At 58.4% G+C, this 13,619-nt stretch overlaps 1 protein-coding gene across 10 annotated transcripts in view; it reads right to left on the minus strand.

Moving 5' to 3' along the window:
* Positions 1-13,619, minus strand: part of BLTP1 (bridge-like lipid transfer protein family member 1) — a 98,125-nt gene that overhangs the window by 11,578 nt on the left and 72,928 nt on the right. For 6 of the 10 annotated variants that reach the window (XM_054690380.1, XM_054690379.1, XM_054690381.1 and 3 more), the window contains 15 exons: positions 13,388-13,511; positions 12,216-12,325; positions 11,661-11,751; positions 11,258-11,320; positions 9,741-9,985; positions 9,168-9,383; positions 7,992-8,172; positions 7,333-7,531; positions 5,736-5,897; positions 5,233-5,372; positions 4,077-4,278; positions 2,334-2,534; positions 1,612-1,791; positions 849-986; positions 279-536 (listed from right to left, as the gene is read on the minus strand). In XM_054690380.1, coding sequence (XP_054546355.1) covers positions 279-536; positions 849-986; positions 1,612-1,791; positions 2,334-2,534; positions 4,077-4,278; positions 5,233-5,372; positions 5,736-5,897; positions 7,333-7,531; positions 7,992-8,172; positions 9,168-9,383; positions 9,741-9,985; positions 11,258-11,320; positions 11,661-11,751; positions 12,216-12,325; positions 13,388-13,511 — 2,510 coding nt within the window. The remainder of the gene's footprint in view (positions 1-278; positions 537-848; positions 987-1,611; positions 1,792-2,333; positions 2,535-4,076; positions 4,279-5,232; positions 5,373-5,735; positions 5,898-7,332; positions 7,532-7,991; positions 8,173-9,167; positions 9,384-9,740; positions 9,986-11,257; positions 11,321-11,660; positions 11,752-12,215; positions 12,326-13,387; positions 13,512-13,619) is intronic. The other 4 variants (XM_054690387.1, XM_054690385.1, XM_037496131.2 and 1 more) reach the window with 3 other exon arrangements.

The raw sequence follows: 13,619 nt of genomic DNA on the forward strand, positions 1-13,619 counted from the left end.
GCCCAGGGGCCTAAGGGACAGGGCTGGACTGAACTGGGAGCTGGGTGAACATGAAGACTGGCCGACGCCTCCGTCTGTTCTACTTGCTCTGCTTGAGATGGCGCGCCCCTTGCCCTGTCCTCCCCTGCTCACGGCCCCCTGCTGCCTCCCGCCGCAGGCCGTAGCCGCAGGCTGCAGCTGCAAGTGTTTGGACTGGGGGAGGGTCCGGCAAGAATGTGTCTCCCTGCGTTTGGGGCAGGAGTCGGGCCCTGAGGGCTCCTGGCAACGGGAGCAGTTACCTCTGCGGGGAACTGAGGAGTCGGACACGCTCCGGGATCGTGTGGGTGCGGGGGACTTGAGGCTCTGCGCCGCAGTCCCCGGCGACATGGTGCTGCCGGCCACGTGCTCGCCGAACACGCTGGGCGACTGAGGCGTGTGGCTGAAGGAGGCCGACTGGCTGGGCTGCTCCCAGGCCCTACAGTAGGCTTTCCTCGACGACTCTGGGGAAAGGTGCTGGCTCACCCCCTCGACGGAGTCGGGCGTCCCCGGGCCTGACGCTGGCAACAAAGGAGGGGGGGGACATGCAAGACCATTCACTGTGCCACCCCTGTGAAAGAGGCTGCCTGTCCCCTGGCCTGCCTGTACTGGACGCGGCCTGGCCAAACCACTGATGGGAGGGCGGACAGGAGGCACAGGCCAGACCGGTGCCTGCTGCTCCCTGGTGCCCCTCAGTCTCCGCTCCTCTCCCGACACCCACATCTAACCCAGAGGGACGGCCAGGAAGCAGGGGAGCCCCGCCCGAGTGCCCCGTGGATGCCGCCATGCTGCATGTCCAGACCCCGTGGCAGGCTGGGCCCCGTGATGCTCACCTGGCAGGTTGACAGTCTGGTCCCCGAGGAAGAGGCGCCGCGCAATGCTGCGCCGGTACCAGGCCCGGGGGAAGGCCAGGATCTCGCTGAGCCGGCGCATGTCATACTTGAAGGAGGCGGACCCGATGTCGCAGACAGCTGCAGGACAGCGTGTCAGGGCAGTCCCGCGGCGCGGCACTGTCCACGCGCTACGAAGGCTGTACATCCCGACAGGGCCCCTGCCGGGGCTCTCAGGAAGGCCCAGGCGGCCAGGCTGCTTCCCCAGCCTCCCCAAATCCGGGGCCTCCAGGCTGCTCTGGCCTCCCTCCTCACTCCACCACGGCCCGGCTCCCTGCCCGCCTGCTGCCTGCGCCAGAGGCTCACGCTGGTCTCCTCTGCTGCTCCCAGACCTGCCCCCCAGCATCTGAGTGCTCTAAACTTCCCCTGGAGCTCCCCCTTCACTGCCGTGGTCCATGCCACGGCCACGGTGCAGGCGATACAACAATATACCCAACCCTCTTCAGTGCTCTGAGAATTTACGATTATAAAAACCAAACAAATCAGAAATTCCAGCACTCCTGGTAGGGAAGGAGGGAGAGTTAAGTCTCGCCAGGCATCGTGGCCCATGGAGAGGTCTCCAGGCCACCCAGAAGTCCTTCCTGCATGGAGACACACCCGGAGGCCTTTCCTCCACATCGGCTTCTCGTGGTCAGCAGTTTACACATTACGGGTGACGGCCTAAGGGGACCCTTATTTCTGAAAAGTAGTTTCAAAATGCAAATACCAGATATATTTATCAGCGTGGTGTCCACCTTGCCTGCAGACTTGCCCGAGGGCTGACCCTCTGAGAACGCGGCGCCTCCGGACCGCCTGATGCGGGACAGACTCACTTTCACAAACTCAAGGTTGATGCTGAGAGAGTCTTTCCGGCCAGTGACCGAAGTGGGCTCTTCATCCACATTCCCTGGAGCAGAAACACACACGCCAGCCAGTCAGACGGGACGGGGACGGGCCCCGCGGGGCATCGGGCCGGTCAGTGCGGGAGCAGAAGGGCTGGTGGGCAGGGGTGGCCCCAGCGCAGGTCTTTACGAGCCTCTTCCAGCGAAACCAGACTTGGGGGTGTCTGCCTCCGCCTGCGCTGTGAGAGCTCAGTGAAATGCAGGTTCACTGAAATTATGGAACGAGTCTCGTTTCAATACAACAAATGTGACGGACACTCTAAAAATTCACTATTTATAGAACCCCTTAGGGCAGTGATTGGGGGAAACACAAGTAACCTTTAGACCCCGAGACTACTGTGCTTTAGATGACGTCAATATTCTGAGTTCTTAAACTCTTACATGATACACCTGAGTCATTTACTTCCCATTTCCACCTGTGGAGGGAGAAGCAATTATCAAAACGAAAAACGGACGTTTCTGGTCTTGTCTGGTATCCATCATGTAAGGCGTCGTGTTTCTGGAAGGACGCAGTTAATCAGATGGGGGACAGACGTGCCACGCGTACCTAGGCCTCCGGAGCCGGCTGTGAGGCCAGAGACGGCCGTTTTCTGCTTCCCGGCCCCGTAGGGGTGGAAGACGTACAGGGAGAAGTCCGACATGCAGGCCGTGAAGCTGAGCCCCGAGGAGCTGCTGCTGGCGCTGCTCAGGTCTGACTGGCTGCTGCTGTGCCGGCTCCTGCCCAGGGGGCTGCCCGGTCCCGAGGAGCCTGCAGGGCACAAGACGCGGGATCTCAGCAACTCCGCAGCGCAACGCCGGCCACACAGGCGTGGACACACGGGACACGGCGGCCGGGTGGCCTCCCCGGTCTTTGAAACAATCACTGCTGCTTGGCCAAGGCCAAGGTTTTTTGCTCCCCTTCCCCTCTGCCCCGCAGGAAGTGGCCATGGGCAGGAACAAGAGTTGGGTTGAAGCAAAGGGAGCGAGAACTGTGGAACCCAAGCCCTGGCGCCGGAGTGCATGCGGGGGGGGAGGAGGGGGGGCAGCGGTCACAGCCCCCAGCTCGATGTGGTGGGCACCCCAGAAACACCCAACAGTGGAGAGGCCAGCGTGAGGCCACCTGGTTCCAAAATGCATGCCCGGACACCCTCTGGCCTCACAACTTGTGACGCCCCCCCCCCCCATTCCAGGCCTTGCGGGCTCCTGACTGTGTCTGGGGGACCCTTGCTCTCCCCGTGTTTCCAGATCTCACAGGCGATGCCTCCATGCACACTGCTCAGCTGGAAACTCGGGTCCACCCTACCCCCACCCCACCTCTCGCTCCCTATCCCGAGCTTATCACCTTCCACCCCCACGTCTGCCCCTCACCGCCTCTCCGGCCTCAGCAGGGCCACTCTGGGCGGTGGGCAGTGAGCCCGGGCCCTGCTCCAGCCCCCACCCGCTGGCCTCCGCGGGCGCCACGTGCCCGTCTCGGCCCGCCCTGCGGGGGCTGCTCTCCCCACACCCGCTCCTCCACTCCAGGTGCGGGGCTCCGGCCCGGGGCCGCGTTTCCTGCCCCAGCGCCTCCCCAGCCCTGTGTCTCCCCAGCCCTGCGTGGCCGACTCACACACATGCTTCGTTCCCACTAAGTCTCCAAATTCAGTTACGTTGCCCATAGCAGGGTCCCCCCAACCAAGCCCTGAGGTGCCCGTGAGCGGGGGACCCCCAGAGGGCGGGGCGTCAGGTAGCCTGAACTTGCCCTTGCGCCCCCAGGCCGCACCGCAGGAGCGCCTCACAGCCTTCACTTTCTAAAGACTTGGAAAGCGTGGGCGCCACGCAGCGCCCCTCACACCCCGCTCCAGTTTTCGTGATAATTTTCCCTTTTCTGGTATCTCTAAAGGTATTCGATAAAATCCTACTTGCCTTAGAGATTTGCTGTATGATTTTCAAGGCAGAAATCACAGCGAACGCCAACGTAGGTAAGAGTGACTAACTCATCAGGAAATGCTCAGTTGTTTTAAAAACAAAACCTTTCACGGAAAGGACACTTGCTCAGGTAACAGAATTTACTGCCGAAAAGCAGATGCGGTCCTCGATGAGCTTTTAATCCAGTGCAATAAGGAATCTCCTCACAAGGCAACGCCCACCTCATCTTCTATGAGAGCATGAACACACTCCGAAGGGAACCGGCGGCCGCTCACGCCAACACCGCAGGCAGGCACTGCCGGCCGCCGCGTGCCCCAACAACACACACTCTCAGCCGCAAACACCGTTTCCACGCTCACTCGGGATCTACACGATCATCCCGCGCACACCAGAAGGCAGCCCATACCTGGCGTCCCACTCTTGCTGGCACACGGCTTGGTCCCGCTCTGAGCTGCGGCGCCTGCTGGGGACGACGCCTCCGCGGGGTGCACAGCGCCCAGGGTCTCTAGCTCCCCGCGGTTTGAAGAGAAGACCAGGTCCAGGGACGGCAGCTTCAGCATGCACTCCACGCGCGACACGGGCAAGCAGCTGAACTTGATCTGTGAAGGCTGGGCGGGCACAGGACGGCTCAGGCGGGCTCAGGCCTGGACGGCTCAAAGCTCTGCCACCGGCTTCCCAGCACCTGTGATTTTCACTTCAGTCCACAGACACCAGATGTATTACCTGACGCGCAGGAGGACTTTGACTTTGATGTTCAAGCTTTCCCAAATGGTTCATTTCAAAAAATGTAAATATTCGAGGAACTATTTCTAAGCAGTAAATGTTTAGAAATTTAGGTAATTCAGGACACGAAAGATGCTTATTATGTCCCTTATACCAAAATTTTAAAAGGCTGTTTGTTATATTAATAACAAAAAAGTTCTATAAATTCTCAGGTCCTCAGCCACCGTTTTATCAGCTCTTCAAAAGAGCCAGCATGAAAACCAGGCTGAAGCACGTCTGGCCCAACGGCAGTTGTATAAACACCCCGGCCCGGAGAGCATTAGAGCCGCTCTTGTTCCTGAGGTTGAGCGTAAGTCCTAACTGAGGGTAAACCGGGCCTGAATTTGGACAGGAGGAGGGTTCAAACCCGTATGAAATGAGCCCAGCCCGATGGTGACCCAGACACCTGGGGTGGGCAGCAGGCTGGCGGTTCCAGGGCCCTGGCCATAAACTACGTAACTCGGCAGAGCCCTGCACTGTTGCCCCTGGACTCGGCCTGGGCCGCTCCCGCCCGCCCGCCACCTGGGGCACAGGCGCCCCAGCAGTAAGCTTGCAGGACTCAACCAGCGCTAACTTGCGTATTTCCTTTTGCCACAGAAGTATGAGACCTCAGTTTTGGAAGCCCAGACACTGTCAATCTCCTCAGCAAAACAGAAGCAGCACAGAGCCCAGCCTGCCCTCCTGGGACTCAGGCAGCCACGAGGCCAGCACACGGGCTGAGGGCACGGGGGCAGCACTGCGGGGCGGGAACACACCCATGGGCGTCTCTGCACAACAAAAGCAGCCGCCGAGGAGTGTACCTGGACGCGAACGTACACCACCACGTCCACGGGGAAGGAGGCGTATGCGGACGTGGACGAGGACACCAGCGAGGTCGCGGACTCTTCCATGGGGTCCGGGATCTCAAAGTGCCCCATGTCCTCATCTTGTGAGCTGACTGCTGTAGAAATGTGGGGTTCCAAGTTTGATTATTAGGGCCAGGAAAGAATGTTTGTGAAAAGACCCTTTCCTCTTGTGCGCGTGCTGAGGCCAGGCATGGGAATCCAGGCCCAGCCTGTTGCTCTCCCCGAGCCCGCGAGCCTCCAGCCCCCACACAGGGGTGGGAGGCCTCAGGAGGCGCGTGCGCCCCCAGCTAGTTGTGGCCACAGGAAACCCTTATACCCTCACCAGGACACTGTTTCTCCCAAGCCCCACAAGCTTCAGTATTTATCACCGACACACCACGTAACCCAGCTGGCGCTGAGATGCTCTGGAGGACGCCAAGAGAAACGTGACGGGGTGTAAGGGTCCAAGATGCACTCACTCGTGAAGTTCCTCTCGACGGGCGTGATGGGGATGGTCTCCAGAGCCTTCTCCAGGAAGTCCAGCAGGCAGGGGCTGATGACCATCTCCTCTGGCAATGACTGCAGGGCCACCCAGGCATACAGCTTGGCTGTCTTCACCCCTGCACCCCCTTTTCCTTTGGCTGGAACATTTACAAAGGTGAGGTACGCTCAGTGCAGTTCCCACGAAACGCAGCACTTTGTGAGGAATCAGAGTATAACCATTTCATCTGGGGAGCACCTGACACGCCAAACCACACGGGAAGGCGGTGGCACAGGAGCGTCAAGCGTGAACAGCGCTCACTGGCAGAGGACAGCACGGTCATTCCTACTTGCTCTCAGTCTAGTTCAGGTTCAAGTTTTCAGGTTCATCCTTTGCTAAGTGTCTTGTTAGCATGACTTGAGCGTTTTGCGTCTCAGCATTATTTGCCCACCAGAAAGGGGACAGAGAACTTTAACCAAGAGTTTCTGTGCGAGCTGCAGACTGTAGGCTGACTGCCTTCCTGCTGGCCGCTCTCAGCTGTCCAGCTCATATGCAAACTGTGCCAGTGGCCGGTCCAGCTCGTACGCTCCCTGTGCCAGTGGCCAGTCCAGCTTGGGATGCCCCCTGTGCTGGGGCTGGTCCGCTATTCCTCAGCCCAGGGACCGGATCAGAGTGTGGAGCAAACGGACTCTGGCTATTTTTCTACCCAAAAGTTTAAACTTTGTAAATCTTGCAAAGAAATTCAGCTTCTCTGAGCCTAACCCTTCCTCATCTGTACAGTGGGGGAAACAGCATCCGTCCCGCACCCAGGGGATGTGACTGGGCCGGGTCACTCGAAAGCCTGACACCCTCTAATTCTACCTCCCACGTAAGGGCCCTGCAGCAGCTCCTGCCCTTCCCCCTGCGCTGGGGCAGCTGGCCTCCTGGTGGCACGGCCTGGGGCAGCTGCGTCTGTCCCTAGGCACGGCCACCATGCTGGAGGGGATGTGGGGCTTGGGGTGGGACTTCACCTCGGCCATGCTCTCCTTAGGTCCCTCCTCCTGAGGGAGCCAGGTGCCCCATCCTGTGAGTGGCCCGAGTGGGCGGCGCTGAGGCCTGCTCGCTGGGCGTGGCAGGGGCCCTTGAGGTGGTTGCACAATCAAAGCAACACCCTGACCGCAGCTGCCTGAGGGGCGGCCCGGCAGACCCACAGCAGCATGTGTGCATGGCCAGTACGTATGGGAGGACCTACCGTGTGAGGAAAGACGATGAGGGAGGGAAAGGGGTGAGGCCCAGAGGCTCTGTCTGAAGTGTGGAAGCTGGTGTCCAGCTGGAGCGTAATAAGCTCCCAAATTTGAACTACATGAAACTTTTTCCAGACATACGTGTCTAGAAAGTTCAGGAGGTAGGACATAAAGTTCAACAACCGATGGTCTAAGAGAGCGGCCTGAGAGCAGCCACCTGCCCGGCGCACACCTCTCCCTGTGGGCCCAGCGGCCACCAGGACAGCCCTGTCCTTGCTCTCAAGGTGAATTTGAAAGTCACAGTCGAGCAAGTAGGTGACGATCAAAAAATCAAGTCATGAAAAAAAAAAAAAGTACATTTTCCTTAAATACCTGCGGGAAGAGGTGGGGGTGGGGGAGGAAGTAAGGTGTGAGTCTTGCTCTGGACAGTGCAGGGCAGAGGAGGAGGAGGAGGCGCGCCAGTGTCTCTCATACCAGACAGCTTGGACTCTTTGGAGAGCGTTCTTGGCAGGGAAGATCCTCTGGAGGTGTTGGGTGACTCGGTCTTTAGAGTCTTGGAATTATAATGCAACTGTAGTGAAACAAACACACTTTCAAAGTTAAAACCACGCAAGTGAGGAGAGCCAAGAAATGCAGAGAAGTGAGGCAGGAAGACCGGCCCAGGAGCCCAGGCCCGGCCAGGCCTACAAGCTGTGGTCCCAGCAGCTCCTGAGCTTCACCTGTGGTCACAACTAACACGGTCGCCCAGACCACGCTCAAGGTTCTAACTAGCGCCACATCCTCGCACTCTGTAATTCCAGAATCTAAAAAAATAAGTGTTTAGTAAATTTGCACTAGCAAGTCCCAGCAGGTATGTTATGAATACCAACATATTTTCAAAAAGGAAATTAACTTCTTTCTTTCTTGCAAAATTTCATGGAAAAGCTGCATCAGGCACGCGGCAGCGGCACGCCAGCGTCCCTGCAGCCAGAGCAGGCCGGCCAAAGGGGAGCCCGAGGCCGCACGGGCCGCGGCGGGCAGCATGCTGGTACCTTCACGTCCACCCCCGGGATGTAGAACACCGTGGTCTCCTGGTCACCAGGTTTTGTCTGCAGTGAGGATGGCACTTTCTTGCCAGCCATTAAGTGGGTGGTGGATGCATAATTAGTTTGAAACTTCTTCTTTTTTGAGGGAGAATCTTGATCTAGACTCCTGGAACTTCTGTCATAACTCCTGTAGATACAAACGCTGTTTTCACTTTCAGAAAAAAAGTACATTTTTCTCTTTCACTCATACATTGGCTTAACCCTCACGACCGTGTCCCAGGGAGCAGTGAGGCCCCTGGCGCGGCGGGAACCACAACGCCCGCCGCTCTCTGGGGCTCAAGGAAATGAGGGGCGCCAGGAGCCCCGCCGGGCAACGGCCCATGCTGGCAAACCCCAGACCTACAGACGCAAACGGGACCTGGGATGGGTCACAAGGCCCGTCCTGCCTGCTTTTGCCACTTTCCACCCCTCCTGTCCACCTGCCCACTCAGTTCTCCCTATTTCTCATCATTCTTTTTCAGATTAGGAAAGAAAAGCAAAATGAAATTCGAAGTAAAAAGCAACGGATCGTCAGCAGGAAACCACTCACACTGATACACTGTAAGGCCAAGTGCAGTCCCTGCAACAGCGTGTGCCCAGCCCTCCAGCCAGGCCGTCAGACCCGGCGCCAGCCTTCTGCTGGGCTGACCGCTGGGCAGCCGCCCATGCCGCAGCGCTGACCCACAGACTGCCCTCGCCCGCCCCTGGCGCATTCTGCTCCCAGTCCCTGGTTACGGACTCGGCGAGACCCCTGATGAGCAGGATGGCCCTGAGGACTACATGGCCCTTTGAAACAGAAGTGGGGGTGGGCCCCCCTCAAAATAAACCAGAAATGTGCACAACACCAGGGCAGAGGTCAACATAGAAACTTCTGCTTGTTTAAAGGAGAGTTCCCAAGATGCCACCACCTCAGTGAACACACTCGCCAGAACCTAAATCAGCATCCCCTTCTGACTGCCAGAGAATGTCACACCCATGTGGAAAGAACAGCATGTTCTACAAACACTACAGCTGTGGTCACACCTTGGCTTTAAATCCGTGTCTTGGGGAGGTAGGGGGTCAGTGTGGGGTTGAGGGCTCTGACACCGGGCCGGGGGGGGGGTGGTCATCGCGGGGGCCTTGTCGACAGGGTGGGGGGCCCACCTGCGCAGGCTGATGTCGTCGTGCTCCTGCAGCAGGGTGCTGGGGTGCAGCACGCACTTCCCGCTGTCGATCTCCACCCGGATGTCCAGCTCAAAGTCGATGTTCCTCTCTGTGGCTGCGCCGCCGAGGCTGCGGCTGGCGGGGGCCGTGGGCCAGCGCTCCGTCAAGAGCTGGTGGACGGCAGCGAAGCCCGTTGCTTTCTTGCGCATCGCGTGCCTGCGGGAGAGAGCCGATGTTGAGGGAGGGCGCGATGGGCTGAATGGCCGCAGCTCTGAGGACCCACACGCCCCACGGCCTCCACAGGTGCTGAGGCTCCGCCTACGTCAGAGACGGCCAGGACGGGGCGCCGAGCGTGTGCAGGGCGATGTCTGCCCCCGCTGACATCGTGATTTCATTTTTGTTAGTGATACAGTCAAATGCCAGTTTCTGGACTTTGTTAAAACGCACGAGGATGGGGAGGGGCAGGACGTGGGCTGGCCGCGACAGCCTGGGATTCATTTCTCCAAATGCGCAGTCACCCCAGCTGCAGCTCGCACTCCTGAACGACCACCCGAGGGTCTTCAGGCCACTCACGAGGGCTTCCTGTAAATGCAGCGCCGCTCCCGCTCGTGGCCCTCGTCCCGCTCGGAGTCCTCGCTGCTGGAGGACAGGCTGTCGTCCCGCCGGCCCTCTTCAGCCTGGAAGGCAAGGCCTGGGGAAAAGCCCCCTGGGGTCCTCGGGGAGCTGAACACGGAGCACGACCCTTCGCTGTGGGACGAGTAGTGGGGGGGCCCGTCCACGGTCACGGACAGAAGGTCCAGCTCTGTCTCCTCTGGAAACTGACCGCAGAGAGAGACAGCGTCGATCAGCTCATCTCAGAAATCTCTTCTCATTTTAAGAAAGAAAAACAGAAGCTTAGACATGGTCAGACCCTGTCAGAGCTGGGAGTCCTCGCTCTGCCGAGGGAAGGTCCGACTGCGGGCATGTGGCTGGGACAGCGAGGCAGGAAGCAAGGCCTGACCATGGGAGTGGCTGGAGGAAGCCCGGCGCGCCCCACACCCTCAGCAGGTGGCTGGAGCGGAGCGGGTGCTGGGGGAGGTGAGGGAGGCGCTGGCTGCGGGTCTGCCCTCTGGGATGAGCCCTGCAAGCCGACAGGCCGCGACCAAGCGCCCAGCCCTTAAGAATGACCCAGTCACTTCGCGGCGAGCAGCACCGAGTCACGGCCGAACAGCTGGCACCACCACGCCACGTCTCAGTCGGGAGACCGTTGGACGTGTTTTCTCCGCCTAATTAGTAGAAGCCGTTAAATTAACTATGAACGATTTATTGCCAAGTGTGCTTTTTTTTTTTTAAAGGACATGCTCACTAAGCTCACCAAGTGAAAATTTAACAGCTCTGAACCACATCAGTTCACGGAATCCCTCTGGGATACACGCTGGTCCCCAGCTTCAAAGAGTGGGGAGGAGGCACGGGAATGTAGGTGGAATAAGGACAGTTTTTAATTGTGACTTGACAGGAAATTTCTAGACAAAGATTTATGTACATGGTATAAGGATATATTTTAAAAATTCCATTTTACTTTTATGAAGCAAAATTCCATTTAGGAAAAGCATCTGCTCCTGAGCGTTAAGCCGACTCTTGAACAGGGAGGTGGCGGCTCCGCGCGGCCGAGCTGGAGGCAGCTGTCAGGGACGCGCACATGGGCCTCCGACGCCAGAGACTCAAGAGATGCGTGTGAGGGTCTGTTATTCCGAGGGACTCGAGACTCCAGTTTCCAATAGTTACCCAGCCCTCCCCCCCTTTGTAAAGGAAAGATTCATGGTGCAGTGGGATGTAGGGAAAAGGGTTCATTGGGGGATTAACAACAAAAGTTTTAGCTCCATGACTCGGCTAACAGTCTTTTTTAATTTTGGAAAGAAACACTAAATTACACAGAAGAGTAGAATTAACACGTATCTGTGCAAGTCTGTGAACTACGCATGATGAAAAAGATTAGCCCTTTATAAAACGACTCCTGAGGCCGGGGTTTAGTGCGGAAGGAATGACAGCTTGAAAGCAGGTTTAGGGCGGTTAGTTAGCGTCAAAGCGAAACGCAGGCTGATCTTAAATACCTGAGGAAACCCTTCCCCGGAAACGCTGGATCGTGGCGTGCTTTCCCATACTGTTTTTTTCAACTTAATTAAAATAAAAAAAAAAAATTGAAAACTTATAAAAGTAAAAAACATGGCTTGAAAGTAAATATACAAAAGACAAACATTTTAGCAACTTTTAACACGCCGCCTTGAAGCTGACCTTCCGCCCCAGCTCTGCCACGCCCTCTCCTTTCTGCGCGAGAACGCCGAGCGGCAGAGCGTAAACGTCGCACACTTACGTGGATTTGCACTTGACAAAAAGAAAAATCACCCAGGACACTCTCCCGCCTGAAGGCAGCTGCACGGCCAGGGGCCAGGACCCTGGGCGACCCTTCAGGCCCCGGTGGCTGCCAAGCTCCACGTGCCCAGGGCACCCTCTTACCGTGTCCTGGATGTTGAAAGTGACCCTGGGCCCGGGAGAAGCAGCGTCCACACGGATCTCAGGGAGCTCCTCTGTCTCTCCCGCCCGAGAGCTGTGACACAAGGAGCAATGACACCCATTTCAGAAGGGCCTGGGCTCACGAACATCTGGTCCATGAATCAACATTCCATGTCCAAAATCTCTCTCATCCAAGGACCAAGCTTCTGGTTTTCCACTTCAAAGCCACAGCATCCCACAAAAGAGTCGGACTTTTGTTTGACACAAGTGTGTGAAAACCAGGCATGTGAGACAGAACTGACATCTCTCACCCCCCAGGGCGGCTGCCGGGTGGGGATGGCCCTGACATCAACGACACATTTGTCCCCCTTCCTCCAGGTGCTAAAGGCAGTGCGACCCGCCTTCCCTCGGAGGCCAGTCGGAGCCGCGCTGGGGCAGCCCCGCTCGGCAGCAGCGCTCGGGGCGGCCCGCAGGGGACAGCCGCCGCGCCTTGGCCTCGTGAGCAAGTGTCCCGTGGAGATGGTTTGCTCTCCCGTCTCTGGCTGAAACAAGTACTACCTTGTCCTTTCCATCCGTTTGAGGGGGGGCCTTCCAGACGCGGAAATGCTTTTCGATCGACTGTAACTTGGTTTGTAGCTCAGACCCCACTTGTCCTTTAGGGAAGCGGCCTAGGGAGCCGGGAGAGGACAAGCGGTGGTATTATTAGCTCGCAGGACAAGCCCCCCAGGTCGGGGCAGGCGGCTCACAGCCGCGGCTGAGTATTTCCCCAGGGAACATCAGAGCAGGGCAGGGGTGGGGATGCCCTGTCCTCACGGCATCGGGGGGCGGGGAGCGGGTACAGCCATGAAGACTGAAGAAGGAAGGGCCATGACGACTTAGGAGGAGGGTCCCGGAGAGCCAAGGGGACGGGAGGGGTGGGAGAAGCCCCTGGAGAGCGCGAGGAGGCCGCAGGGGCGCAGGGATAGAACCAAGGGGTCGCCTCCTCCTCAGCTGGCAGCCAAGGTCTTGGCAGCAAAAAAACCCCAGTAAGACCCAGTGGGATGGAAGGGGCTAGAAGGGAGGCAGAGGGAAAGTGGGAGAGAAGCGAATGTCCAGAAGTCAGATGCACTGCAGTGACTGGCCAGGCCGCCCTCCTGAGTGATACTTTTAAGTCTCCTATCGGTGTCAAGCACCTTCCAAACAGTGCGGGGTCAACGTTTTAATCCCAGTGTACCCCGCCACTGTCTGGAGAAGTTCTAGAATGACTCTACTACACCTCACAGTACGCATCTGTGCGTTCACCTCAAGTGCTCAGAGACTGGACAAGGGGTAGGGATATCATTTGTTCTTTGAGAAACTCGAAGTCTGGTGAGGACGAGCAGCCTGAGGCAGCTCAGACAGGCCTGGGTACGGAGCCCTGGCGGGCAGAGGCGGTGTGGCGTGACCTCCCCATGAGCGGGGTCGGAGGTCGACAGGAAGGCGCCTGCAGGAAGGTGGTAGGCGGGGCAGACGGGAGCCTCCACCACGCAGGCTTCCGTCTTGGGCCCTCGGGACTTACAGCCTTGGTCAAATTACTTGATGTCTCTGTGACTCAGTTTCCCCCCTTTAAAATGGGGACATTGACACAAGCTGCTTTCAGGGATGTGTGGGACCCACAGGCTATGGGGCGAGGCCCTCGGGTGCAGGCACCCGGCGGAGATGAGGCCACCACAGCCCCCATGGTCGCCTCGAGCAAGGGCCGGCCCGCTCACCCGCATGCTGGATCGACGCAGCTTCTTGCGGACGTCTCTCCGGATGTCGTTCACGGCAACGGACTCCAGCTGCTGGTAGCGCTGGATCTCCTGGTTGATGGTGCCCTCGCTGGCGCCCAGTTTCCTGGGGGAAAGCAAAGGCGTCGCAGTGACGCGCAGCCGCATGGAGTGGCTCTGCCTGTCCCTTCAGGGAGCCGGAGTCTCCGCCCCGACCGGCGAAGCCCTGGGCTGG

Source organism: Talpa occidentalis, unplaced genomic scaffold (genome assembly GCF_014898055.3).
Source record: "Talpa occidentalis isolate TD23 unplaced genomic scaffold, MPIMG_talOcc4v2.1 talOcc4.8, whole genome shotgun sequence".
NCBI lineage: Eukaryota > Metazoa > Chordata > Mammalia > Eulipotyphla > Talpidae > Talpa > Talpa occidentalis.